The sequence below is a fragment of the Rhizopus delemar genome, genomic scaffold (assembly GCF_000149305.1).
Source record: "Rhizopus delemar RA 99-880 supercont3.13 genomic scaffold, whole genome shotgun sequence".
In the NCBI taxonomy this organism is placed as follows: Eukaryota; Fungi; Mucoromycota; class Mucoromycetes; order Mucorales; family Rhizopodaceae; genus Rhizopus; species Rhizopus delemar.
The window spans coordinates 571,007-595,935 of NW_027137839.1; the positions used below are offsets into that span (position 1 = coordinate 571,007).

The following is a 24,929-nucleotide window of genomic DNA, read 5'->3' on the forward strand; positions in this document are numbered from 1 at the left end:
AAGAAGATTATTACAGCAATAAATGATTCTTTTTTTATTTACAAAATTCCCCATAATTCTTCTAAAGCACAAGTCATTTTTCCACATGCAACAGAGGCAGATAATGAATATTCTGATACACCAATCTTTTCATCTACGTAAGAATCGGCAAAATCATCTGTACCGTGAGCCATTGAACCTATCGCAACAACAATATTCTTGTCTTGTGGAATGGTTGGCAAATATTCTGATAATCGAACAGTAGGTGCATCCCAAGAAAGAGCTTAAAATCATAATGAGTTTCTTCTAAGCAAGATTTCTTCCCTTTTTTTTTTTTTACCTATTTTATGACTATTGGTGGGCAAATGCTTTTCAATAGGGTTTTCTATTACTCTCAACAATTTCTCATTGCCATTGACTGCACGAATACTAAGCTTGTGAAGTAGTTGAACCATCAAACCTGCAAAACGTTTGAATGTTCTTGGAATTCTGATGTGTGGGTTGACTTCAATAAGCACGTTCTTTTGGGTATGAATGTAAACTTGTAGTAAACCCGCCTTATTCAAAGGACTATCTAAAAGTGTCAAAAGACACTACATGTTATTTAGCAAACCTCCTTGATGCTTTGCTTCTTGGGGATTTTTACCTGGTGTGTGATATCAGGACGAGCTTCATACGTTTCTCTATTGTTCTTCTTAAGAATATGAAGATGATCGTCTACATTGAGTAACTGATAGTGCCCTTCCTTATTTTTTCCAATCTTTAATGTTTCCAATGTAGCTCCTTCCAACACAACAATCAATCGACGAGCGTTTTCTTTTTCGATAGTAGTCTTTGGAATCTTTGGTGCTTGTGGTATCATGTGGACATCGACATTACGAGTCGTACCAACACGAATACGTTTTGCTTCAGATTCAGTTGATTCTTGTGGACGCTTTTCGGCTGCCATGCTTGTTGCTATGTGTATATGAGATCAGAAAAAGCTTAAAAAAGCAATACTCATCTTTTTTTTAAAAAAGAACCAAAAGCCACTTTTCAGTAAAGACAGTCAAAGTCTGGAGAACAAATTATATTACTGCAACAGCAAATACTCCTACTTTTTTTCATTACTTTACATGTCAAAACGAAAACATTCAGGTTCCAAGGAACAACCAACAATAAAAAAGCAAAAACGGCCTTGTGGACTCACTTTACTTCCTTATGAACTTTTATCCACCATTTTCATACTCTCTTCCAACCCAGCGTTGCCCGTAGTATGTCGAGCTTTATACCAGCGACTTTATTGTTGTCATGATACACTCAAGATTGCCTTTTTACTACATCGCACACAATATAATGTTGAAAAGCTCTTGGAAGAAGCCAGTCGATTTCGATTCTTTAATGGTGCCCTTGTGAGGCAGCTAGACCAAGTAGCACAGCAACCCTTGAATTTTCATGATAAAAAAATACCTTCACGACTATTTTTAGAAGAACCAGCAGCAACCTTGAAGGAGCGAGAGGAATTGATTTTGATGTTACTCGAACGAGGTGGATCACCAAATCGACCCAAGGGATACCCTATTTTTAAGTCGGCCTTGCTGGGAAGGCTGGATCGAGTGAAGCTGCTGGTCAGCTTTGGAGCAGACCCAACGGCACAAAATAACATGGCACTAAGAGCATGCGTAGCACGGAATAATCGAGAGATGGTAGATTATTTTTTGGATGAACTCAAAGTCAGACCGGATAGTGAGACATTGAAGGTGTGTGTACAAAAGAATCTTTGGGATATGTTTCAACTCTTGGTTGATCATGGTGCAGTGCCAGACTTGTCTACAATTGCTGTTTCTTAGAAGAATAAATATAGTGATGTTAATAGGAAAAAAAATATTATATGCTTATGTAAATAGATTGAAATAAAACTTAGAATCAGTATTCCCTTTTTTTTTATGTTCGTAGCTCAATTTTTATTCTTATCACTGTTAAATGTGTTCATGATAGCATTATCTATTAATTATTCCACAAATCCTTCTTAAAGGTTGGCTATTCTTTTATTCGGTTAGGATTAAATAAAAGGAATAACACTTGTACATAATTATTTTATTCAAAGCTCCTAAAGCAATTGAATTTTTTGTCTCCCAGTCGTAGCAGTACGACATATAAAACATTCCGTTAATGCTGAAGAACACGAATCACAATAAGCTATTCTATCATATCAATGTATGCATTTCTGATCATTTGTATTTTACTTTACCTAAATGAAAACAAGGTATAAGAGCATATTCATTTAGTCCAGTGTAACAGATTTTACACAATGGACTTAAATTCGTATTACTAGAAAATGCATGTCGCAACTTGTCACATTCAGCAGTTAGATCAGCAATCTTGATTTCTCGGTGAGTCAATTCGTCCCCAATGATCCGCATATAATTGTCATCTTTCTCTTTTTGACAGTCGTAACCTTCAATCAATCTTTGTCCTTCTTTTAAGGTAATTTTCATCTGAAGCATGAGGGACTGTAATGCCTGATAGTTTTTTGAAATAAGATTGCTTGGTGCGCTCTTTGGGGTTTTTTTGATTGGTTTCGTAATTGATGCTTTGTCTTCATGCGTAAGTGGTAGTCTTTCAATGTTTTGGGAAAAGCTGTAAGATGAGCCAAATAAATTTATCTTGTGTTCACTATGATTGCTTGTGGTACTGTTGCTGTCATGCATCTCTGGTGGGGGCGTCAGGTAAGAACTAGACTGTTTCAGGATATGAACTGGATGTAACAAGACAGACAGCAAGCTTTCTTTGTGGTCTTGACTCTTTTTTATTGATTGTTCTGCTGTATTCTTTTCTTTCTGATATTCTTTTTCTGCCCTTGATGGGTTATGTGTACCCACTTCATAGTATTTTGATTCATTAATGTGATGAGGACGAGCTGCCTGTCGACTAAAAGACACTTTACTCGAAGAAAGCTCCCAATGACACGCTTTCTTCGAACAAATAAAATAATACACGCTCAAGCCATTTCTCCGTACCTCCTGAAGCATAACTGGATGGTTACAATAACAGTAAGGCAATGAAGCTGGCATCTTGTTGTACCTGTTTGTGGTCTTTAACAAGATACAAAAGGTAAGATTATACAAAGAACATGATTTGAGTTCAGCGTCCTCAGTGATCTGTTGCGAGACCAGTATGCGTTCTCTGGTTGTCTTCCAGGAACGTTCGTGAAGATGGAAGCCACAGACGTATTTTGTCTTGACGTCTCGTTCATCGACATGATATTGACCACATTCAAGTAAAGGGTTGTGTCGTGTATCGTATGTACGGTGAGCAGGCAAATTGCAAAAGCAAGAAGGTTTCTCTGACATCTTGAGCAATTGCTTTTGACTCATAGTTTGGTTGAGCTCATTCTCTACCCAAATATTCCAACGTATAGACGAACCACTGAATTCTCGAAGGTTTAACATAGGAGTAACAATGAGTACAAACGGTGTTTGTATAAAAAGGAGAAGAAAGGGAAATTTTTAAACAAATGGGTGTATTTATGTTCCTTTTTAAAAATATAAAAAGGCCTCAATGAAACCTATAAAAAACCTTTTTTATGACCTTTATATGTGCCAGTTTTCTATTTCTTCTATTTTACTGTTATTATTTAAAGAGGATAGCATTAAAATACGTAAATTTATACTATATTCTGGTTAAAAGCCTGTAAAAATAGAATGACTTGCACACTTAAAGAAGATCTTTATTTCTTCTCAATAATTGATAGATAACTGAGATATGATTCATTGATTTTTACTTTGATTATGCTTCATACATCAGCAATCTATCTTTATTAATTGACATGTAATTTGTAGCAAAAAAAAAAGTTCATTGTTTTTTCATGCTTGTCCTGAATTAAGGAAACGCATTTTGATTGGATAGCTATCAAATCTGTAAAATTTTATTTGTGACGATGTTTTTCGCTCTTGTCAAGTTTTCTTTGGTTTTGCTTTTTTTTTTGTATTCTTGAATAACATATAACGATGACTATTGAACCCCGTAAAGTCTTTTTGTGTGGCAGTAAGTTGTTTATCATTTATAAGTAGATGCAAATAATAACTCTTTATATAGTTTGTACAATGCCTTTGGAAGTAATAACTATACAAAATATATAGATTGTGTAATTTCTTATATAAACAACTTCCTTCCCATTTAGTATTGTGAATTTAGTGGAACTCAAGAAAAATGTAAATTATGGCTAAGAGAAAACGATGAGGATAAATACAGCGAAATATATGGTGTTAAAGGTACATATACAATAAAGGTATATATATATTTGTATTTATACAGTTATCCTAGGTCTTACAGAAGGAGTAGAAAATGTAAGCTTGGAGGATGAAGAGGGCGATAAAAAGAGAACAGTTGTTAAAGACAAGTCTGCTAAGCTTGAAGCTAAATTGGAACGTGAAATTAAAAAGAAAATGGCAAGTCGGATATATATATTTAGGTGTATACAGTAGAGCTAACATATAAATAGGCTTCACGCGTCATTATCAAACGTAATGAAAGAAACAAGAGAAAGTGTGTTACGACTATTTATGGATTGGATATATTTGGCGTTGACTTGAAAAAGGCAGCTAAAATGTTTGCTAATCGATTTGCATGCGGTTCCTCTGTAGCAAAGAATAATCAAGGACAAGATGAAATTGTAGTTCAAGGTGATTTCAGTGATGAATTGCATAATTTAATTTTATCCAACTGGCCAAATGTAAGTACACATTAAATAAAGATAGCTTAGACTAATAAATATAATAAAAGGTACCTGAAGAAAACATTGACAGAGTTGAAGAAAAGAAGAAAAAGAAGAGTGATGCTTAAATATTTTATAAATAAAATCACATACACATTATTCCTTTCAGCTATGATTAAGCAACAAATGGTTATTTGTGTAATCCGAATTTGATACAACACACTGCAAGATAGCATTCTTCAGTTATATGATTGGTTACCAATGCTTCAATCTGTGTGTGACTGAAGCTGATCATACTAGACATATAAGTTACACATTAAGGATGAAGAAGAAAACTGTTTATTTTACAATTAAATTCGTCCAAACTGAGTCTTTCTCTTTTCAGCACGGACATTACGTTGAGTTTGTAATTGTCTAATATGAGTTTCACAGTAGATCTTTCTTTCAAACATGTAATAAATATCTGTGATTGGATAATGACAAACCTATATACATATTATATTAGTTTTGGATGTAAAAGAAAATCATATAAAACATACATTGCATCCAAAGCAATTTGGATGAAATCTCCATCCTTCAATAGTTTGCGCACAGGGTCCTTCTATAGGTTCATCACACGTTCTACAAAGTGAATTGTTTAATTGATGATAGTGTCTTTTACAGTAAGGAGAATCTTGAAATACATAGAATGTATTATCAGGAAAAGGACGATGGCAAGTCTATTTTAAATGTTAATAAAAAAAAAAAACAATAAACAATGTGTTTTACATGACAACCAAAGCATTCTAAATGCCATTTTCCTTGTAATTTCCCATCCATAGCAGATACAGCTTCCTTTTCAACTGGTCTATTACATGCTCTACATTTTGGTATAAATAAAGATCTAAAATCAGATCTGCAATAGACTCTTCCTTGATATTCTTTCCATCCTGTTCTTTCATCGATTGGATCATAACAATGGTAACATTTAATATGCCCAGGATGATAAAATTTGCCTAATGCTTTAATAGGTGGAGTATTTGGTGAAATAACCTTGTCACTAATAATATGAATAAGGATTAATTTCGATAATCAAATACACAATAATAGTTACCATGCTGCACACATCATTCTGTTCTTTACTACATGAAAATCTCTTTCACAATAAAGCTTTCCTTCATGTTCATAGTGTGTACGACGTTGATCAAACGGTTGGCAACACAAGCGACAAACAAAGCACGATTTATGGTAACACTGAAATATATTTATTAATTTAATAGTCCTTTTCCTTCTCATTTATAATCATTACACACACACAACTACTTACTTTATTGCCTATTGTTTTCACATCATCTCTATAATCAAATTCTTCTCCACATACATGGCAACTATTATTATTTTTTAATGGCTTTTGAGTAGAATAAATGTCATCATTCATCGAGTTCATTAAATCAGCCATTAAATTATCTAATGCACCACTACTGTTTGTGTTGATGGCATTAGGCGTAGATTGGGAATAGGTTGATTGTTGATATATGTTTCCTAGTGATTGTTTTCTTGTCCCTCCTATTCATCGTTAGTATAATTTATCTTATTACAAATATACATACCATAACGAATATCAAAGCTCGATTCATTACTACTATTTTATAAATTATTATGAACTCACAATACAATCAATCATTATTACCGAAATGAACTTGGACTCAATGGATTCTTTGGTCTATTATAAAAATCATCAAAACTTTGATCTTTCATTAAAGGTGGTGTTGTAGGTAAATAATCTGTTTTTTTTAATCCATTTGGGCTTTGTAAAGGCGAGATGATAGGATTGGATGTGTTTTGTTCTTTGTATTTGTCTAATATGAAATTACACGTCAGTAACAATATCAAATCAATAAAGCAGTACCTTTCATAATAGGAAGTGAAGGTATAGGTGGCTGACTTGAACATAAATGATCACCCAATCTACGTATTTCTACATCTTTTCCACAATCTGAACATTTTACTGTAGGTAATATTTGTGATATTCTTTCTGAAGCCATTGATTAAAAAAAAAAAGAAAAAAAAAAGGTAACAAAGGGGGAAAAAACTTATTTTTAAGAGGATTACTATTTTTGTAAATGATAAGTGTGATTTTTATTTTCCCTCCAACCACTTTTTTTAGATCCTTTTTTTTAGAAGCAAAAGTGAGCTTATTTAAGAACTTCTTTCTCTATATTTTTGCTTGATTTTTTATTAAAAATTGCATGGTTTGCAAGTCATTTTTATACATCATTTATGTAGTTACACAATCATTCTAATATTTGTACTTCAACAAATTAGAGAAAGAAAGTTACATGGACCTAATATCTGATCTCTCCCTTGCACACCTAAATCTGTCTATAACAAAGGGTTTCCATGGATCTCTAAAAAAAGAAGGAGAGAAAGGGGTATTATTACTGATTAAACATGCTTTGTTCAGGGCAGTAATGTGACCTCAATAAGGATGTGACACCAGCTGTTACATCATAGGAAGACTCATTGAATGTAAGTAACTCACAGACAGTTGCTGAATATAAGCAGAAGATCACCAATCTGCTATGAAGGTTTTACAAAAAAAAAATTTTTGAGCCAATACATCAGCCAGCACATATTAGCATATCATTGCAAATTAAAAATAGAAATTCACTGCCATTAGTTATGTCATGGATTGTGGTTTATCATGTATCATTGCAAAATGAAGCGCTGGGCATGCCTTTAAATTTTCTTTTTGAAGCCACGAGAAAGAAGGGGCTCTTCGAAACAATGTGAACACAAACAACTCAGTCCAACAGGCAAACTCTGTATTAAGCAATATGATAACAGCAGTTGTAAGTAATGTAATAGCTATGAAAATGATAACAAAAGGCAGAATAGTTGACAATGTATCACTCTGAATTTTTATATTTATTTGAAAAAGGATGCATAATAAGCACTGCGTTTAGTTATAGTTACATTTTCATTGGCCAAAAAGTGTTTCGTGACTCGCGTTAAAAACAGTTTTTTATTGGCCTAGTTGGTTTGTAATGGAAATCTTACAATATTCAAAAAATCCCCTCTTTTTTTTTGTGTCTTTTTTATACAACGTATAAATAACATGGCAAGCAGTAGTGGTTCAGAAAGTGAATATGCAAAATACTGGATTGACTGGTTCTTGGACACAAAAGGAAATGAATATTTTTGTGAAGTAGATGAAGAATACATTTTGGATAGATTTAACTTGACTGGCCTAAGTGCAGAAGTACCTCAATATTATACAGAAGCATTGAATATGATTACAGATAATTTTGGTACATAAAAAAAAACTTGTTAAGCATATAAATATTTAGAAAAAAGAATATGTGTGTAGACGAAGAAGGCGTGGATGAAAGAGCAAGAGAAGAGATTGAAAAGGCTGCTCGTCACTTATTTGGTTTAATTCACGCTCGGTTCCTCATTACAAACAGAGGCTTATACAAAATGGTAAAAATAAAAAATTCGCTTCACACTTCTTTACTAATGTGGGCAAGAATAGCTCGATAAATATAAGAGAGCTGAATTTGGACGTTGTCCTAGAGTATTATGTAACATGCAATCCTTATTACCTGTTGGCTTATCTGATATTCCAATGACAAAGACAGTCAAGCTTTATTGTCCTCGATGTGAGGATATCTACAATCCAAAATCTTCTCGACATGCAGCTATTGACGGTGCTTACTTTGGTACTTCTTTTCCTCACATGTTATTTCAAGTTTATCCAAATTATTTACCAAGCAAAAATACCGAAAGATATGTTCCACGTATCTTTGGATTTAAAGTGCACAATATAGCAGAACAACACAGATGGCAAGATCAATACAGAGAACAACAAAATAAAAACAGTACATAGCTTTTGTATTATTATTTTAATGCATAAAGAAGAAACGTTGCCTGTTTTTCCTACCTTTTATTTCTTTTTTGCTTCTTTTTTCATATAGTAAAGTATAGAAAGATACAACGAGTGCTTGCTTTATTATCCTATCCGAAGAAATGTGATAGAATGTTTAGATAAAGAAAATAATACCTCAAACTAGATGTATATGTGTCGTATGAGGAATAAACTTACGATATTGTATGATCACTTGAACTCAGTATAATAGGTGTAACAGAAGCACTTAATGGTAATACTTTCTGGAGCGAAGCTCTACTGGGAGTTTTCAAACATTTGATCATACAAAATAAAAAGAGTGAGTTTAGGTAGTATGTTTTTAACTATTAGTAACCATCAAGGCTTTTTATTTTGAGTAAACTTTTTTGATTGCCTTTTAAAAGAGAAGAGGAGGGGGTTAGGGGATTTTACAATATAAAATGAGAAAGAAGATATAAGGCATAAATACTCTTCTATGAAATAAATAATAAGATCTCTATAATCAGTAAACCATACAACCGTAAGATTCACGTAAGTTATAGAAGTGGAATGACCCAATATAATGGAACTATACAAAACATTATTAATAAAAAAAAAAAAGGTGACCTAAGAAAAGTAACTTACAAGGATGCCTAAACAGACAAAGATGTGCCAAATAGCATGGCTCGTCATACCCGTAAAATCAAATTTACCAGGAAAAAACTTTTCTGGAAACCGTTTAGCATACACTGTAACACCACAGATATACATCATTGAACCAAAGAACGCAGGTTTCAAAAATTCAAATGAATCCATGAATCCCTTGACGGTGATTAAATGCAAGAGAGGTACGATACTTGAAAATGCCATGGCAACAAACAGACCAATTCGCAACGGTCTGTATCGCTTGGTATCAAAAAATCGAAAGAAGGGCAAGATGACACCAATACTCCCAATAAGGCAACTAAAGATCATGTAACGGTTCCTTGACACAGGATCACAATAAAACCCAAAATGAACAATAGTTGAAATTGAGGCCGTGATTAAAAAGGTGATTCCAATATAATCCAGTGTAGCCGTAAAGCTTTTGATGTGATGAGCAGAGTGACATATAAAAGTATGATAAACTGATGAGCAAAGTAAACAAAGAAGCGATGCAAGACAAAAAGCAGTAAAGATCAATAGATCATGATTAGAAGCATCTGGGAATTTTCTCTGTAGAAAAAAAAAATTAGCTAAAAATGATTTTTTTTTAAAAAAAATACCTGGAATAAGCTAAAGGAAAGAAAACTGAAAAATAAAAAGCCTAAAAGATGACTCCAAATATTCATTGTTTCATTGTGTAATTTAAATAAAGATTTTAAGCAATCTCGTTTTGATTTGTAGAATCTATAGCCAGATAGGACATATTGATTCTCTCTTCTATCTTTGGGTAATTCTTCAATCAATAAAAGTCGTTTTGATCCGAGTAAGAGCGCCTTGGTGACTTCACAAATCTCACTATCATCAGGTTCATCTTCATTTTCCTTCTTGAGTTTATTGTTGACAGTCGAAATTATCTGTGCTGCCAAAGTTGAAGGATCAATAGATGAAGTAGAGAAAGATCGATTTCGTCGATATGGTATTGTCAACCCATTCTCTTTCGAAGTGGCATGCGATTGTGAGTAACGCCTTGACTGAAAGTTGGTTTGCTCTTCAAAAAATAATAGTTGCTCTGTTATCTCTGGTGGCGCCATTGAAATCAAATCACCCGCTTCTTTTGTCAAAAGAGAGCAGGTTTATAAAGAGTGGAGTTGTGTATGGAGTTTTTATGGTTTAAAAGAAGAAAAAAAAGAAGAGAACAATTGAAGAGAAACTTTTTTGTAACTCCTTCCCCGGCTTAAACCCCATTTGTTGTTACCCAATCGGTATGGGGAACAGAATTTTGAATGGAACAAATGAATTCATGATTTCCACCGACATATTCGGAATTTTAATTATTGAGAAATTCAATGTGAAACCCTTATTGCCTATCCTAACCATACACTGCAAATAATTTAATAATTCGGTAATATTCGCTTAAAATCCTAATGTTAGCGTAAAGAAGTCGAATAATGCTATAGATTCCCTCTGAGCCTATGCTTTAGTTTCCTTTTTGTAATAAATAATAGCTTTTCCTTTCTTCCCTATATCTTTCTTCCTAAGCATGTATTCAATTTCTTTTTTTTGTGGGAGGAAGTAGGATACAAATTATAATAATATGAATTAAAGCCTAAGTATCGGCGATATCATGGACCGGCATCTATCACATTATACGACTTCATTTTGCTAACATTAGGATTGTTTGTCGTTCCTAAATCAAATCTCAGTTGGCTCCACTCCATCTCCTAATGTTATAAAGTTTTCAGCTTGAGAAAAAATTGAATGGGTAATTGATGTGGTTGAAGAGTCTTGAGTTTTTGGCTTGTAATAGAATGTTTCAAATGTATTTGAGTTGAGACTTCAACTGGTATACTCTTTTACTGCTTGAATAGATAATTCTTTTTCTACTGCTTTTGTACTTGAAGCTGATCTTGTTGAATGTGCTTTATATATGATAGCATCTACTCCTGATATTTACATGATAAGTTTGACCCAAATTGACATCGTTGAGAGAGGAATAAATGCTACTTGTTCCAATTTTTCAACATGTGCCAAGAATAAAGTATGACCAGTCGGTAGATTGGTTCTTAAATGGTTAATCTTTGAGATAAATAGGTATAAAGTGGATACTGGACATAAACGAGTATCTCAGTGTATATATGGTGATCACACGCTTACATTTAACTCAACAAAAAATATATTAGAGTATTTCATAGCGTACTTGTCTGAAACTGTGAGCATTCTTCATCATATATATAAAAGCAATTACAGGTTCAAGAGCTCTTGATTTCTTTTTTTAGCTTCTCTCATTACCTCTCATCATTATGTCTAAATCTATATCAATGGAAAAACAACTTGACATAAAAGTTACATTATTAAATAACAGGAAGTCAAAGGATATTGCAGATGAATTCCATGTTCATTCTAGCACAGTTAAAAGATAAGTTAGAAAGATTTTTCCACAAAAGCCACACCTGCAGGCTGACAGACATGCTATTGTCTCTAACGCCATGAAGCACTATATTGAGTTCGGTATCATTACTGGCTATCTTATAATAGCTAAAGAGGTATTTATGGAGTTAGGTAATTTCGATTATTTATTGGCGTATCGTTCAGGAGTAAACTTGCTAAGATCCATAAACTTCTATCTAAAGCTAAAAAAATCAAGACATTTTTAATAAAAAATCATAAAAAAAATCAGATGGCCTGAGCAAAAAGGCACCACAACTGGTCAATTCAATAGTGGTAACCAGTAATGTTCTCAGATGAGCCAAATATTAGTATCTGACGATCGGAAAGAGTAAAGTACTATTAGGCAGTATCAAATGACATTTTGCTTCCTCATCACATCGACATTATAGTGAAGCATGGTAACGGTAAGATCAACACGTGTGGTTGCATTGCCGCTCAGGGAGCAGGGTACGCATGTCAGCTCTATGATGGTAACATGAATTCATTGAGTTGTCAGCATATACTTGGCATTACTTACATGAATACATTAAAGTACCATCATTTAAAGAAGTCTCATGCATACTTTCAGAGTGATAACGGCCTAAACTATAAATTAAATTCGACAATTGCATAGCTATGTGATATCAGTGTAAGGTATATAGATTATTTCTAGCTCAAATTCCGGATTTAAACCTTATAAAGCATGTTTGGCATTAGCTCAAACTTAATTTGTCACCGTATGAAGTCAGAGCAAGAAGTGTCAAAAAGTTTTGACAACGCGTGGATATAGAGTGGAATAAGCTCAATATAAATGCTTGCAAAGGATACCTCAATAGTATGTTGGGCAGAACAGAAATACTTATTAAAGCAAAAAGGGGGGATATACAATTTTTTTATAATGAATGCAGATATACAAAATATTAAATAAACATGGCGATTTTGAAAAATCACCATTAGATTTCTTACGACTATCTTTCCCTTGTTAAAAAACTTATACTTAAAGAACAGTCAATCGCTATAGTGTAGCATATGCATCTTTGTTGTCTTAATTAATTTATGGCTTGTTTACCAGGCTAAACGCCGAAAGCAAGATATTAGGGTTAATTAATGACAGCACCGACAAGATTGTAATTAGACTATTACTATGCATTAAATTTATGGTCGAGTCATCACCTGTAATAACTCAAAAAAAAAAAAAAAAACAAAGAATTTGAGCTTTGTACAAGTTTTTTACAGCCATCTTTTCAAAAGTCATTTGATAGCGATGATGATGACTTGATTTTTAAATGGATTAATACTGTTTGTCTCACAGATACCAGCAATGACAATAACCATAGCCGACTAGATGGTTGTGTTGAAAACGATAACAAGACAATTGGTTATTTTGAAGTTAAAATAATCGACCATTCCAAAAATCATAAAAAAATCGACATTGACTTGCATCGTTTGTGCATTTTTTCTAAAACAGGTACAGTGGAATACAAGTCAAAGCATATGTTTCAAGCTATGGCAGTGGATAGGTTTACAATTATCAAAGTCAAGGCGTATACTAAATCTTTCATTTTTCAGGTACCAATGTCCAATTTCGTATTAGTGAAGCAAGAGGCGATATCCTGATAGTATCAGAATTAGATAATAGTCTCCTTCCTTTGCCTTTAGATGAACTTCCATAATTCATTCCATACTTCGACAGCCTCTACAATGTAGTGGATACAATTCATCGCCGTTGCTATACCAATACAACAATTGATATCTCTAGTGTTTTTGGTAGTACATTAGAACCCAAAGTAATCAAGGTAATTATGAAAAAACCATCTGACAGAACATGCCATAATTGTTTTTATCACCTTTACCATTGATATTATCCTTCAAAATATGTTCCTTTAATTATGATTCATTCACTTATATAAAAAAGCTAAAATAAAAAACATATCAATTTTTATTTAACTATTGTTCTATATTAGGGGGTTTCAATAGTTTTTAATATATTATTTTGTTGTATATAAATATAATTAATTGCTGGCATAAGCTCTTAACATTTGTCTTTTCCTAGTTCTTGCCCTCGCTGGCTTTCTTCATTGTTTACTTCACCATCTTCATTTTCATATGCTGTAATTGTATATTTACCATAAACAGGATCCTTCTTCAGTAAAAGAATATTATGTAAAATACAACAGTATCTAATCCAAACAAAGATGTATGCTAAACCCATTTTGGCTTTTATGACTGTATTAATGCTCTTTAGCGATTGGAATCGAGCTTTAAGAATGCCAATATAATGTTCAACTCTCAATCTTAAATTGGAGTGAGTTTAGTTGAATTCTGCATTGTTACTTACCATATCTCCGTTTATAGGCTTCTTGTAAGCAAGCACCAATTGACAAATTGGGATGTAAATAGATTGTACTTTTTGGTGGCTCAAACTTGTAAAAAAGAAACGAACCAACTTTATTTAATAAAGTATGAGCCTTTTTATTAATTTTTTACTTTTTTAGCAATTAGATGAGTATTTATATAAAATATTTATGTAAAATAGGACCAGCATTTCCTTGATAGTTTGTACAAGTATATTTAGTTCATGTTGAGAATGAGATTAGGCCACAGGTGTATATTGCGTTTGAACATTTATTTTGTAACTGAGAGAATGTATTTAGTGTACTTTGTAAGGTATTATATGATTGAATGTAGTAAATACACCATCGCCTATGAAAATAGAAAAAAAAAAAAAACAGCACATCGTTATTTCTAGTGTCAATAGCCGTCAAATTTCAACAAGGCTCAGATTGATACGAAAGGCCAGCGGGCCCATTCGCCTACAACGTTAGCACACCTATCTATTGACCATTTTACTGAGTAAGTTAAAAAAACCTACCACTTAATCTGCATACAGTTGAATAAACAGAAAAAGAAAAATTTGCGAAAAAGGCGAAAGGGGAATGTAGTGTATAAGATACATTGAATTGCCCGCGCCAAATCAGTAAAATAAAAGGAAAACTAAAAAAAACCTTTTGGGCATAAAGATAAAAATGTAAAAGAAGAGAAGAAGTAATGGGCAATATTTGAAGAGCTTGAGACTAATTCTGGGGTAACCACTTTAAGAGTTGAATACCAGGTTCTAGAGGGATAGTTGGGATCCCTTCATAGGCCAAATGATCAACTACGTGTAGTAATGTACAAATAATAGACTATCGAACTCTTGAAGAAACAGAATTCTGGAGAGAAAGAAGAGGTTTCTTAAGTAATTGATTCAACAGGAAAGACAGAAAATCAAGGGCTGAGAGAGGCATTTGTTGTGAGATTGTTACAATACTTTGCGCACATTTCTATTCTTTTATTTTGGGCACCAAATTTTTTTATTTGCGCACTGAATTCTTTAACTTGCGGCCTTATCACATCCATCCGAATCAGACGCTGACAAGAACGCACGCAATTCAATGTCTCAACATGCACAACCGGCTACAGATGCCTTGTACTGTTGAAGACTTTTTGCTGTTCCTTTTAACTCTCCTACCAACAAAACTTCCTCGCTGAAGTCGTGCAGTTACCCCTTGGATTATTCGTTGACAAACCATATATTCAATCCTATTTGAACTGGGTCATCTTTACTATTATATAGACGCTTGTACCAGACCTCCAAATGGTTGGTTTCTTCTAAATTGCCTCTTAAGGCATCAAGGATGTTACTATGTCCCAAATATTATCCCACTGACCAATTTTACTCTTGGTCCCGAAGGGTTTTTTAGCCTCACTTCACTTTATTCTATATTGAGCTAGTCCGGGAGAACATATGTGATAAACACCATGCGCTCAAATGGATTTTGTAAGTAAATAATTTTTAAAAATTAAAAAAAAAATACGTATATTGACATCAATTAAGGGTGATCATCAATTAGACTTTGTACAATATTCAAAATAAAAGTACGTTAATACAAGATTTGATAAAACATAGGAAAAAAAAAAGAAATCCATGTTTCTTATTGTAAGAAAACAAAAGAGTCTCCAGTTCCACTTTATGTTATTTTATGATCTGGATATAACTAGCTAAGTTTATTCTTTATTATCACGCTTCTTTCTGTGAATGAAAAAAGGTATACAAAATGTTCCTACTCTTAGCTATTGTGCATAATATGTACAAATGCCGAAATACGTTCTTCGTTTCTTGTTATAATTAATAATTCATACCTTCTTAGTCAGGACAAATCATAAGCCTCATATCGTATAACATAATAGCTCTATTACTTGCTACGGATCAGAGATTTTGATCTTACGCTAGCTGAGTTTGTTACCAACCGCCCATTTGAGCCTGCTGTGAATTAATAATAAATTAGTAATACAAAAGACATACAAAACGGCTTGATAGTTACTTTTTAAACACTTTTTTATATTATTATCAGCGCGATAAAAAATGAGTAGACAAGCTAAAGTACATGTAGTTATCTATACTGTTTATCATCATGTTTATAAGCTGGGAGTGGAGGTTCAGAAAGGCTTAGAATCTAGTGGTGTCGATGTAAAAATGTTTCAAGGTAATAGAATAAAAAAATAAAAAAAAGGACGTTTCAACTGAAAAGTTTGTATAAATCATCTTTATAGTACGAGAGACTTTGCCGGAAAGTGTATTGACAAAAATCAAGGCGCCTCCTAAGCCTAATTTACCCATCATTAAACCAGAAGAATTGAACGAGGCAGATGGTATCCTTTTTGGTTTCCCAACAAGGTACATCTTTCTTTTTGCATGAAAAATATAAGCGATTAAAATGATTTTCTTATTTTATAGATTTGGAACTATGCCAAGTCAAATGAAGACGTAATAAACCCTCTTTTACATTTTTATATTAACTAAAAACACTTTTCCAAAGATTCTTAGATGCTACTGGTGCTGCATTTGCTACACGAGCACTTCACGGAAAATTCGCAGGAACTTTTTTTAGTACAGGTTCTCAGGTAATAAAAAATAGTACATAAGCAAAAACCATGTATTGAAACTGCGTTAGCATGGAGGACAAGAGACAACTGCATTAACAACTTTGACTTATTTTGCTCATCAAGGGATGACCTATGTTCCTCTTGGACCTATTCCTCATTTAAATGATATGAGTGAAATTGTAGGTGGATCTCCATATGGCGCGGGGGCCATTGCAGGTGATGGATCTAGAAATCCTACTGTTAAAGAATTGGAGATTGCTCGGATCCAAGGCAAAAGCTTTGGTGACATGATAAAATCTTATGTCAGAGGCAAGGATGCATTTGCTAAAGAAGAAAATAAATAATTTGTGCTTGATCTGATAATGAATAAAGAACCTTATTGTCATTGTTTGCTTGCTTGGGACAAACTTAAGAAATTGTACTAACCAATCTGCTGAGATTTAAATGATCCACATATTCTATCAGTTAGTTTATATTGCTTTTTTTTTCCTTCTTTCTTTATTCTCAGACATGTTTAATCAGCAACAGCAAAGACAACAACAGAAACCAAATTTCAAATTTATAATTCGCTCCAAAGTGGAAACAAATATAAATCAGGAGCCAGCTACAGTAGAAGAAAAGAAACAGATTGAAGTAAAACAAGTCTTTTTAGAAGATGATCGTAAACGTAAACGAGCTGCGGTAGAAGCGACAATGACCAGCTCAAAAAAGGTATTGGAAGAGACCCTAAATACTACTTGTTTTTCTTTTTCTTTTTTTTTTGATTAACACATGTTCTAAAAAAAGATTCATAATCAATTGGAAAGATGGAATAAGAAACATAAGGAATTAAAAGATGACAAGGAAATTGAAGAGCAAGCTAAACAACACTATGCTAATTTGACTAACATGGCATGCATTCTATGTCAAAGAAAGTTTAAATCAAAGCTTGAACTAGAGAAACACCAATCTCTATCTGAGCTCCACAAGGTTTGCAAATGGGTATTTGCTTTTTGTTTCTTGTTATAGTAATTATTATTTAGAACAATTTGAATGATCCTGTAGCAGTGAACAAAGCCATGTTGAAGTTGAATTTTTCAAAGACTGAACCGACAGAAGAACCAGAGGTAAAACAGAATTACAGTTTAAAAAAGGGAAAAGGGCAGGATATGCCTATTGTGTATAAAGGAATATTGGGATATTAAAAACATACAAGACAAAATATCGAAACCGAGCAGCGGAAAGAAGACAAGCTTATGGGCAGCCGGAAAAGCCAGTTTTGTCTCCTCCTTCTTCCCCTATTAGACATACAAATAGCCATAGAGAGATGTAAGTTTCCTATGCATTAAGTTCTACTTTTATTTATAATTTATATTATTGTAGGCCTCCTGTACCAAGTGCTTCATTGCATAAGCCTATCTCTGATGATAACAAAGGAGCGCAAATGTTATTAAACATGGGTTGGCGAAAAGGAGAAGGATTAGGTAGACATGGATCAGGCATATTGGATCCAGTGAAAGCAGAAAGCTACGGTAATAATGCTGGTATAGGTGCTACTGCAAAGTATACAGTCAATCCTGACGCTTCTTATAAAGAACGAACGGTGGGTGTGGTAAGTGAATTGTGTGAATTGCATTGGATTTCTCTGACCCTTTTGAAAGGCGCGTCAAAGATTCAAATAGGAGTTTTAAATCAAATAAATCTTATATTTTATCGTCCCTTTTTACACACATGCAAACACTGGCAAATAAACTTTTTTTTCGTATATATTTTAATGACAAAGACTGCCACTTTTGAAATAGATAGTAGACCATCAAGAGAAAGTGATCAGTTTTCTTTACAAGAAGAAGATCCATTGTCTTCACACAATGAAGCATTATTAAATACACATCAGAAAGATGAAAGATCATTAATAAAATCAACAAGCGTATACAAGAATATTTCTATAAACTTATTTTGGATATTAGCATGGTACACTGTAAGGCAAAAAAGAACGAGCTACTCATTCTAGTATATCAAAGTATCAACTATATGTATATAGTTTGCTACCATTCTCTCTGTGTATAACAAATGGATGTTTTCGCAAGAGCACTACAACTTTCAATACCCATTATTTGTAACAAGCGTTCATATGATAGTACAGTTCTTTTTTTCTGGCATGTCACTATTATTTGTACCAAAGCTAAGACCTAAAAAGAGACCAAGTGTTTCAAATTATATGTATATTCAAGCTTTTTTTTTAATGTTCCTTTAATAACTATATACATTAGATACAAAATCTTTCCCTGTGCATTGGCCACCAGCCTTGATATTGGCCTGTCTAATCTTTCACTTAAAACAATCACACTCTCCTTTTATAGTAAACATTAAACTGCACAAATGCCATCTTATACTAATGCTTTTATCATAGCCATGTGCAAGTCTTCAACGCTTGCCTTTGTATTAATATTTGCCTTCCTTTTCAAGCTAGAAAAACCAAGCTGGCGACTTGTTCTTATTATTGTCATTATCACATTAGGTGTTGTCTTGATGGTCTCTGATGAAACTGATTTCGCTTTGGTTGGCTTTGTTGAAGTTATGAGTGCTGCTGCCTTTGGTGGTTTACGATGGTCATTGACTGAAGTATTACTTAGAAAAGAAAGTATGGGCCTGACAAATCCTTTTGCTTCTATCTTTTTCCTTGCCCCCTCTCAAGCCATTATTCTTTTAATCATTTCTGGATTTGTGGAAGGTTACATTACAATTTTTAAAAGCGCATTTTTCATTTCATTTGCTGAAGGATTACGTACAGTAAGTAAAAAATGTATTCCATTCATATTATGAATTCTAATAGTATATAGATTGGTGTCATTTTAGCAGGTGGTAGCCTTGCCTTTTTTATGATTGTCTCCGAATTCTTTTTGATCAAGCGTACGTCTGTAGTTACCTTGAGTGTATGTGGTATCTTTAAAGAGGTCGCGACTATTTTTATTTCTTCACTTGTCTTTGGTGATGTGCTTACTTTTGTGAATATTGTTGGTTTATGTATTACACTGTTTGGTATTGGTCTTTATAATTGGCTTAAACTGAAGATGTCATCAACAGCAACAAATCACGAACCTGTGGAAAATAAAATGGAAAGCAATCATCAAATCTATAATAACGTAGCCGAAAGTACACCAATGCTAATTGTAGATAGTGGCGATTATTATAGGGAAAGTGATGACGATGACAATGATGAAGAACATAATAGATTTGAAATGCATTAAATAAAATAATTCATGCAAAGTGACTATTTTTCATTTTAAGCCTCGATTCATTTCTTTTTCTAATATTCTTTATTAACTTTTTTTTTCTCTGCTTTATAAAAAGATATGGCTCCTACAAAAAAGGCAAAAAAGGAGGTGGTTGAGGAACATGTTGACGAAGTTGGATTAGATGAGCCAATGGATTCTGATGAACAAACTTCAGGAGAGAGCGGTTCTTCAGATGAGGAAGATCTTGAGATGGATGAAGCTGATATTGAAGATTTAAGTGATGAAGAAGATGAGGAAGACGAAGACGACGAATTTGACGAAGACGAGCTCCAAAGGAGTAAGAAAACATCAAAGAGAAAAAAAGGACGTAGTTTTTGATTTTTCTGATTAGGTGATAAACCACGCAAAAAGAAATATAGTGCAGAAGCATTCTCGAGTGCCATGACAAATATCTTGGCTAGTTCGCTAACGGGTGCTGACAAGAAAGTAAGTGAAGGATAGATATGAGAAATATATGCTTACTTGAAGTTTAGCAACCTATTCTTGCGAGATCAAAGGGTGTAGAACGTAAAATTGAAGATGAAAAATTGGATTATAAGGCACGGAAGATTTTATCAGCTCAAAAAAAAGCAGAAAAAGAAAGAGGGCGTGTTATTCCAGACTATACTACATTTGATTATGAAAAGAAGCTTCGAAAGGTGGCAACAAGAGGTGTTGTCAAGTTGTTTAATGCTATTCGTACCCAACAAAAGATGACAGAGGTTGCAGTACGTGATGTGACAAGTAAAAGTAAGACACTTTCAGCAGTTGATAAGGCTAAGGATGGTAAGAATAAGGCCCCTTATTTTTATTTTACTTGATTTAAACTGACATTTTATATAGTTTCTACCATGTCTAAAACAAACTTTTTGGATCTTTTAAAGACTGGCAAAAAATAATACATTTCCCTCTTACCTTTTTTCCCCTTTTCCATCATTCTCTTCAATGTGTACAATATATAAACTAGAAATAAATGTAAAAGTGTATTACGAATAGCACTCAATTCGGGTACAAAGAAATCCGCTTCTTACTAATTTGTTAAATTGATGATACTTAGAGTTTTGCTATTTGAGTTTTCTCCTTTTGTTTACAGGTAACAAGTTTCCAATCACATTAGACCATAATAGAGATGGTAATACAACCGATTAAAAAAAATACTTAAACCGTATTATACTAGATTGCACTGCGTCTAGAGGTTGAAGCGTACAAGGGTCTCATATTATATTCTTTCAACCATTTTCCTTACCCGTTTCTTTCAGTTCAAGCTGTACAAGCATTCTGTTTCAGATCTTTTTTTTTTTCCTTAGTTAAAAGGTAATCTGTCTATCACAAAATCATATTGAATTTTGGTTTCAGTTAATTTAATGGAAGAAAACACCAATGGCAATGAAAACACACTCTGCATGACGTTGTTTCAGCGGGCTACTCCCTGTACTCACATAGAATCTCATTGCTAACCTTCCGAAATGCCAGCAGCCAAGCATTTATTTGCTCTTTTGAAACCTCATTCACTTTATGTTTCGGTTTACGTAAAGAAGTGTAACTCTTTGATTATTATTCTTGTTATGCTAGCATGTCTTTTTAATAAAATGAAATTAGAAAACGTACATTCAAAATAGCTTTTTGATAATGTATTGAATTAAAATACAGTGTTTAAAATGTCATTTATCAAGTACTAAGAGATAGTATCGACTCATTATATACTATATGGAAATCATGCGATTAAAAATTTTGGCTCGGATATTTGCATAGATTTGATATAAAAAAAAGATGGTTTAATGCTAAACTCAAGAAAAGCAATTGATGAGCTGCATTCAAATCAAAGTTCTGTCTCTCTTTTTTTTTTTTTTTTTTTTTTGACTCAGTTTACAAGTATTCAATTTATGTTTGTGCATGCATTACCATATGGTAGGTGCTCAGTAGCACTTTGCTTTGTCTTACAAACTCTCAAGTAGGGGTTCCCGCATCGAAGCTTCAATACTCCTAGGGATACCCTTTTATATCTGTTGATGGAAGGCTTCAAGTTTTACCACACTCTCTTTGTTCCTGTATCCATATACAAGAGAAGCACAAAGTAATTTATAATATATTTTCTACTATAAAGTGGAATATAAAGGGACTAAGAAATAGATAGGTGCATAATGAGTTCGTAACCCTGTAGATAGTATTCTGTCTGTAAATAAACAAGTTCTTGCTAAATTCCTTTAAGACTTGTGGTACAGAAATAAATTAGTGGAGAAAATCCTTTTATGACTGCATTAGAAATAACTTTTCTAAGGAATTTACATTGAAACAAGCATTATTCACTACAGTCTGATGATGAATTGCCTATTAAGTTCTAAATACGTGCTTAAATGAATGGCTTTTGTGCATCATCATTCATAAGAGAAAGTGATAAATAATCCATTAAATTAGATAAAATAAAAAATGGCACCATCGTATTTATAGTAACAAGATATCTAACAAATATCTTTTTTTATTATTATTATTTCGGGACAAAATAGAAAGGATATCGTAAAAGCAACAAGTCAAGGTGCATAGATGACTCATTATAGATATGATTAAGGCTGTATGATGCTGATATGAATGGATCTCGTGCAGTAAAAGAGTCTATATATATTTTTTCTTTCTATTTAAAAACAGTGAGGTTGAGCGCCGAGATAAACTCTCTTTCCCTTACAAGTTCCGTCTTCAGGGTCTGATAAATTTTGTGTTCAATTTTGCAAGATACTGGTTTCTGTAATTTCAGAAATCTCTATCAAAGAGGGAAAAAAAAAAAAAAAAAAAAAAAAAAAAAGTTGTTTATCCATTTTATCTAGACAAATCTGTAAAATAAAAATGAAAATTCCACACAGCAAAATTTAAAAATTGGTTAAAGATAAATAAAAACAAGATACTAATAGGATATAACTCTAAGGAACTTTAGCTAATCAAAAATGAAGATTGATGGCATTTATTTATTTCTAGTCGCCCAACCCTTAAGGTTTTCAGATAAGGTTTTTAAAAAAGTTTATTTTGTTGTATTATTAATACTCATAACAATGAAACATGTATACAAGAGCATAAAAACGACTAATCAAGAATTACGATAAAAAATACAATTTACAATATATGCAACTTATAATGAAGTTCATATTTATTAAATTATGTTTTTTTTTTTAAAAAGAAAGCAAGGAGGAATAATCCAGAACAACTCATAGGAGAATCAAAACATTTTTTATTTTGTAAGAGAATCAATGTTCAGATCAAGTGTGTTTGATTACTTTTTTTGTATTTTCGTGCTTCCAAATAAAAAAAACATATCAACGGTAATTTATTAAGTTTTATGAGGAAATGATTGCCCGATTCTTTCTTTTGTACTTCTTTTGTACTATTAAATGTATTTAATTGGACAAAGTGACGAAAAATTCGGATTACTTGTATACAAAGAAAGAGACCCCCGATGGTTATACAATGCGGATTCAGAATATCCCATTTCTCTTTTTATAGCTTAAACATTTCCTTTCCTTTTCTTTTCTTTTTTTAAAACATCAATATAGCATGGCTCCTGTTCCCGGTGTATCTATAGTCACTATGGCTATTCAAGGCGCATCTGCATACGTTGGAGCAGAATTGGCTGTCCGGTCTTTATTTCCAAAGAAGAATAACATTTTGTTTATTACAATGTGTAAATTTGTTTTGGGCTTTTCCATGGCAATAAAGACCGCAATCTTCTTAGCATTTCATGCAAGGTAATTTATATATGAATGACTTTTATATCTTAATTTATATTTACCTTTTTTTAAGTCTAGGGCAAGTTACTTGTGAAATAATTGGCAGAATCGCGGATTTTTTTTATCACTTTGCTATGGCTGCAGGTACAGCTGTCATGTTATCGCGCGTTCAAGCAATCACACCAATACAATGGAAAAAATCAGCAGCAGCACTTCATATCTTACTAGTTATCCTTCGATTTGCTATTGGCATTGTTGATGTTATTGTTGTTACTATAACTGTGCATGACACTAATACTTGCAAATACAAAAACGCGAAATATGTAAAGCCATAAAAAAATATAACAAAAGAAGTCTCTAATTATTTACTATATAGTGGGGACCAGTTTATACATTATATGATACATCCATTGATATTTATGTCACTTGTATAATCAGCGCAATACTTATCATGCATATTCGTTCCTTAACATTTGGTGATATGCGCATTAGTATAACATTGTATACTTCAGTCATTTATAATAATGTCATTCGAACATTTCTTTTAACAATTGTTAACATTATTTCAGCTGCATTCATATTTACGGTAAGATTGATCTACATTATTTATCTTTTTTTTTTATTGACTTGTTGATATACAGAGTAATGGCAATAAGTATACTATGATTGTGTGGCCAATCACTAATATAGGCTTTGTTTTACTTATTGGATACGATTCAGATGTTACAAAAACAATTCAAAAACTTAGACAGGGGCGCTGGCGCCAAACTGCATCCAACAGCAATATCGGTTTGAGGCAAGTGCCACATATCACTCGTCCAGCACGTACTAAAGAACGACCAGTCTCTAGAGAAATACTGAATGATCCTGAATATCAACGGTATGATACAAACAGCGATAATTCAAGCACATTACATATTGAGAAAACTTTAACAGATGAACACAAACAGCATAATGTTGGCGAAAAAGACAATGTTCAGTTATCTGATGAAAGAAAGATGACTCGAATAGATCTTTAAAGCGCTACCCCTTTTCATTTATACCCATTTTTAGAAGTATTCCAAAAGAACCCCTTAATCATGTCAGCATGCAATCACTCGTCAGTTCAATAATAATAAAAAGTCATATTTCCAGTATAGAAGGAATCAAATATATTTTTCTTATCGTAAAGAATACAATGGAAGTAAAATACAAAAGATGTAGTATTAACTCTTTAGCTGTGATTTACTTAAACTAATAGTAAAGCATTATTCGCGGCTTTCATAGTTGACAATATTATTGACAGTTAGTATATCTTGATACAAAAAGAAAATGAGCTTTTGGATTCGTCGTTCGTTTCTCATTTTCAATGCTGTGGAACCTCAACATGTAAAATAATGTCTATGATGCCTTGTCCTTCATGCAATATGCCTTCAGTTCAGCAT

The 24,929-nt window shown here is 33.0% G+C and overlaps 11 protein-coding genes across 11 annotated transcripts; 6 read left to right on the forward strand and 5 right to left on the reverse strand.

The window, feature by feature from the left end:
* Positions 1-38: 38 nt before the first annotated feature.
* On the reverse strand, positions 39-928 carry RO3G_14073 (uncharacterized protein; the record flags this gene model as incomplete). Its single annotated transcript, XM_067668657.1, has 3 exons — positions 39-262; positions 320-572; positions 626-928. The coding sequence occupies 3 exons, from the start codon at positions 926-928 to the stop codon at positions 39-41; spliced, it is 780 nt and encodes a 259-aa protein (XP_067524758.1).
* Positions 929-1,411: 483 nt separating this feature from the next.
* On the reverse strand, positions 1,412-1,769 carry RO3G_14074 (uncharacterized protein; the record flags this gene model as incomplete). The annotated part of the gene is made up of 2 exons (XM_067668658.1): positions 1,412-1,628; positions 1,729-1,769. 2 exons carry the CDS (start codon positions 1,767-1,769, stop codon positions 1,412-1,414), a joined length of 258 nt encoding a protein of 85 aa, XP_067524759.1.
* A 378-nt stretch (positions 1,770-2,147) lies between these two features.
* Positions 2,148-3,335, reverse strand: RO3G_14075 (uncharacterized protein; the record flags this gene model as incomplete). The annotated part of the gene is made up of 3 exons (XM_067668659.1): positions 2,148-2,162; positions 2,205-2,889; positions 3,043-3,335. 3 exons carry the CDS (start codon positions 3,333-3,335, stop codon positions 2,148-2,150), a joined length of 993 nt encoding a protein of 330 aa, XP_067524760.1.
* Positions 3,336-3,968: 633 nt separating this feature from the next.
* On the forward strand, positions 3,969-4,803 carry RO3G_14076 (uncharacterized protein; the record flags this gene model as incomplete). Its single annotated transcript, XM_067668660.1, has 6 exons — positions 3,969-4,005; positions 4,057-4,076; positions 4,142-4,232; positions 4,285-4,307; positions 4,463-4,693; positions 4,744-4,803. The coding sequence occupies 6 exons, from the start codon at positions 3,969-3,971 to the stop codon at positions 4,801-4,803; spliced, it is 462 nt and encodes a 153-aa protein (XP_067524761.1).
* Positions 4,804-5,119: 316 nt separating this feature from the next.
* RO3G_14077 (uncharacterized protein) lies at positions 5,120-6,007 on the reverse strand (the record flags this gene model as incomplete). The annotated part of the gene is made up of 5 exons (XM_067668661.1): positions 5,120-5,160; positions 5,337-5,394; positions 5,444-5,714; positions 5,798-5,908; positions 6,003-6,007. The coding sequence occupies 5 exons, from the start codon at positions 6,005-6,007 to the stop codon at positions 5,120-5,122; spliced, it is 486 nt and encodes a 161-aa protein (XP_067524762.1).
* Positions 6,008-7,772: 1,765 nt separating this feature from the next.
* RO3G_14078 (uncharacterized protein) lies at positions 7,773-8,543 on the forward strand (the record flags this gene model as incomplete). The annotated part of the gene is made up of 3 exons (XM_067668662.1): positions 7,773-7,965; positions 8,025-8,137; positions 8,190-8,543. 3 exons carry the CDS (start codon positions 7,773-7,775, stop codon positions 8,541-8,543), a joined length of 660 nt encoding a protein of 219 aa, XP_067524763.1.
* A 520-nt stretch (positions 8,544-9,063) lies between these two features.
* Positions 9,064-9,410, reverse strand: RO3G_14079 (uncharacterized protein; the record flags this gene model as incomplete). The annotated part of the gene is made up of 2 exons (XM_067668663.1): positions 9,064-9,129; positions 9,186-9,410. 2 exons carry the CDS (start codon positions 9,408-9,410, stop codon positions 9,064-9,066), a joined length of 291 nt encoding a protein of 96 aa, XP_067524764.1.
* A 6,607-nt stretch (positions 9,411-16,017) lies between these two features.
* On the forward strand, positions 16,018-16,882 carry RO3G_14080 (NAD(P)H:quinone oxidoreductase, type IV; the record flags this gene model as incomplete). The annotated part of the gene is made up of 5 exons (XM_067668664.1): positions 16,018-16,138; positions 16,206-16,329; positions 16,390-16,419; positions 16,472-16,556; positions 16,607-16,882. The coding sequence occupies 5 exons, from the start codon at positions 16,018-16,020 to the stop codon at positions 16,880-16,882; spliced, it is 636 nt and encodes a 211-aa protein (XP_067524765.1).
* Positions 16,883-17,596: 714 nt separating this feature from the next.
* RO3G_14081 (uncharacterized protein) lies at positions 17,597-18,400 on the forward strand (the record flags this gene model as incomplete). The annotated part of the gene is made up of 4 exons (XM_067668665.1): positions 17,597-17,644; positions 17,782-17,846; positions 17,901-18,129; positions 18,320-18,400. 4 exons carry the CDS (start codon positions 17,597-17,599, stop codon positions 18,398-18,400), a joined length of 423 nt encoding a protein of 140 aa, XP_067524766.1.
* Positions 18,401-18,929: 529 nt separating this feature from the next.
* On the forward strand, positions 18,930-20,691 carry RO3G_14082 (uncharacterized protein; the record flags this gene model as incomplete). The annotated part of the gene is made up of 6 exons (XM_067668666.1): positions 18,930-19,307; positions 19,358-19,670; positions 19,869-20,090; positions 20,145-20,239; positions 20,287-20,578; positions 20,636-20,691. The coding sequence occupies 6 exons, from the start codon at positions 18,930-18,932 to the stop codon at positions 20,689-20,691; spliced, it is 1,356 nt and encodes a 451-aa protein (XP_067524767.1).
* Positions 20,692-23,332: 2,641 nt separating this feature from the next.
* Positions 23,333-23,599, forward strand: RO3G_14083 (uncharacterized protein; the record flags this gene model as incomplete). The annotated part of the gene is made up of 2 exons (XM_067668667.1): positions 23,333-23,523; positions 23,584-23,599. 2 exons carry the CDS (start codon positions 23,333-23,335, stop codon positions 23,597-23,599), a joined length of 207 nt encoding a protein of 68 aa, XP_067524768.1.
* Between the last annotated feature and the right edge of the window lie 1,330 nt (positions 23,600-24,929).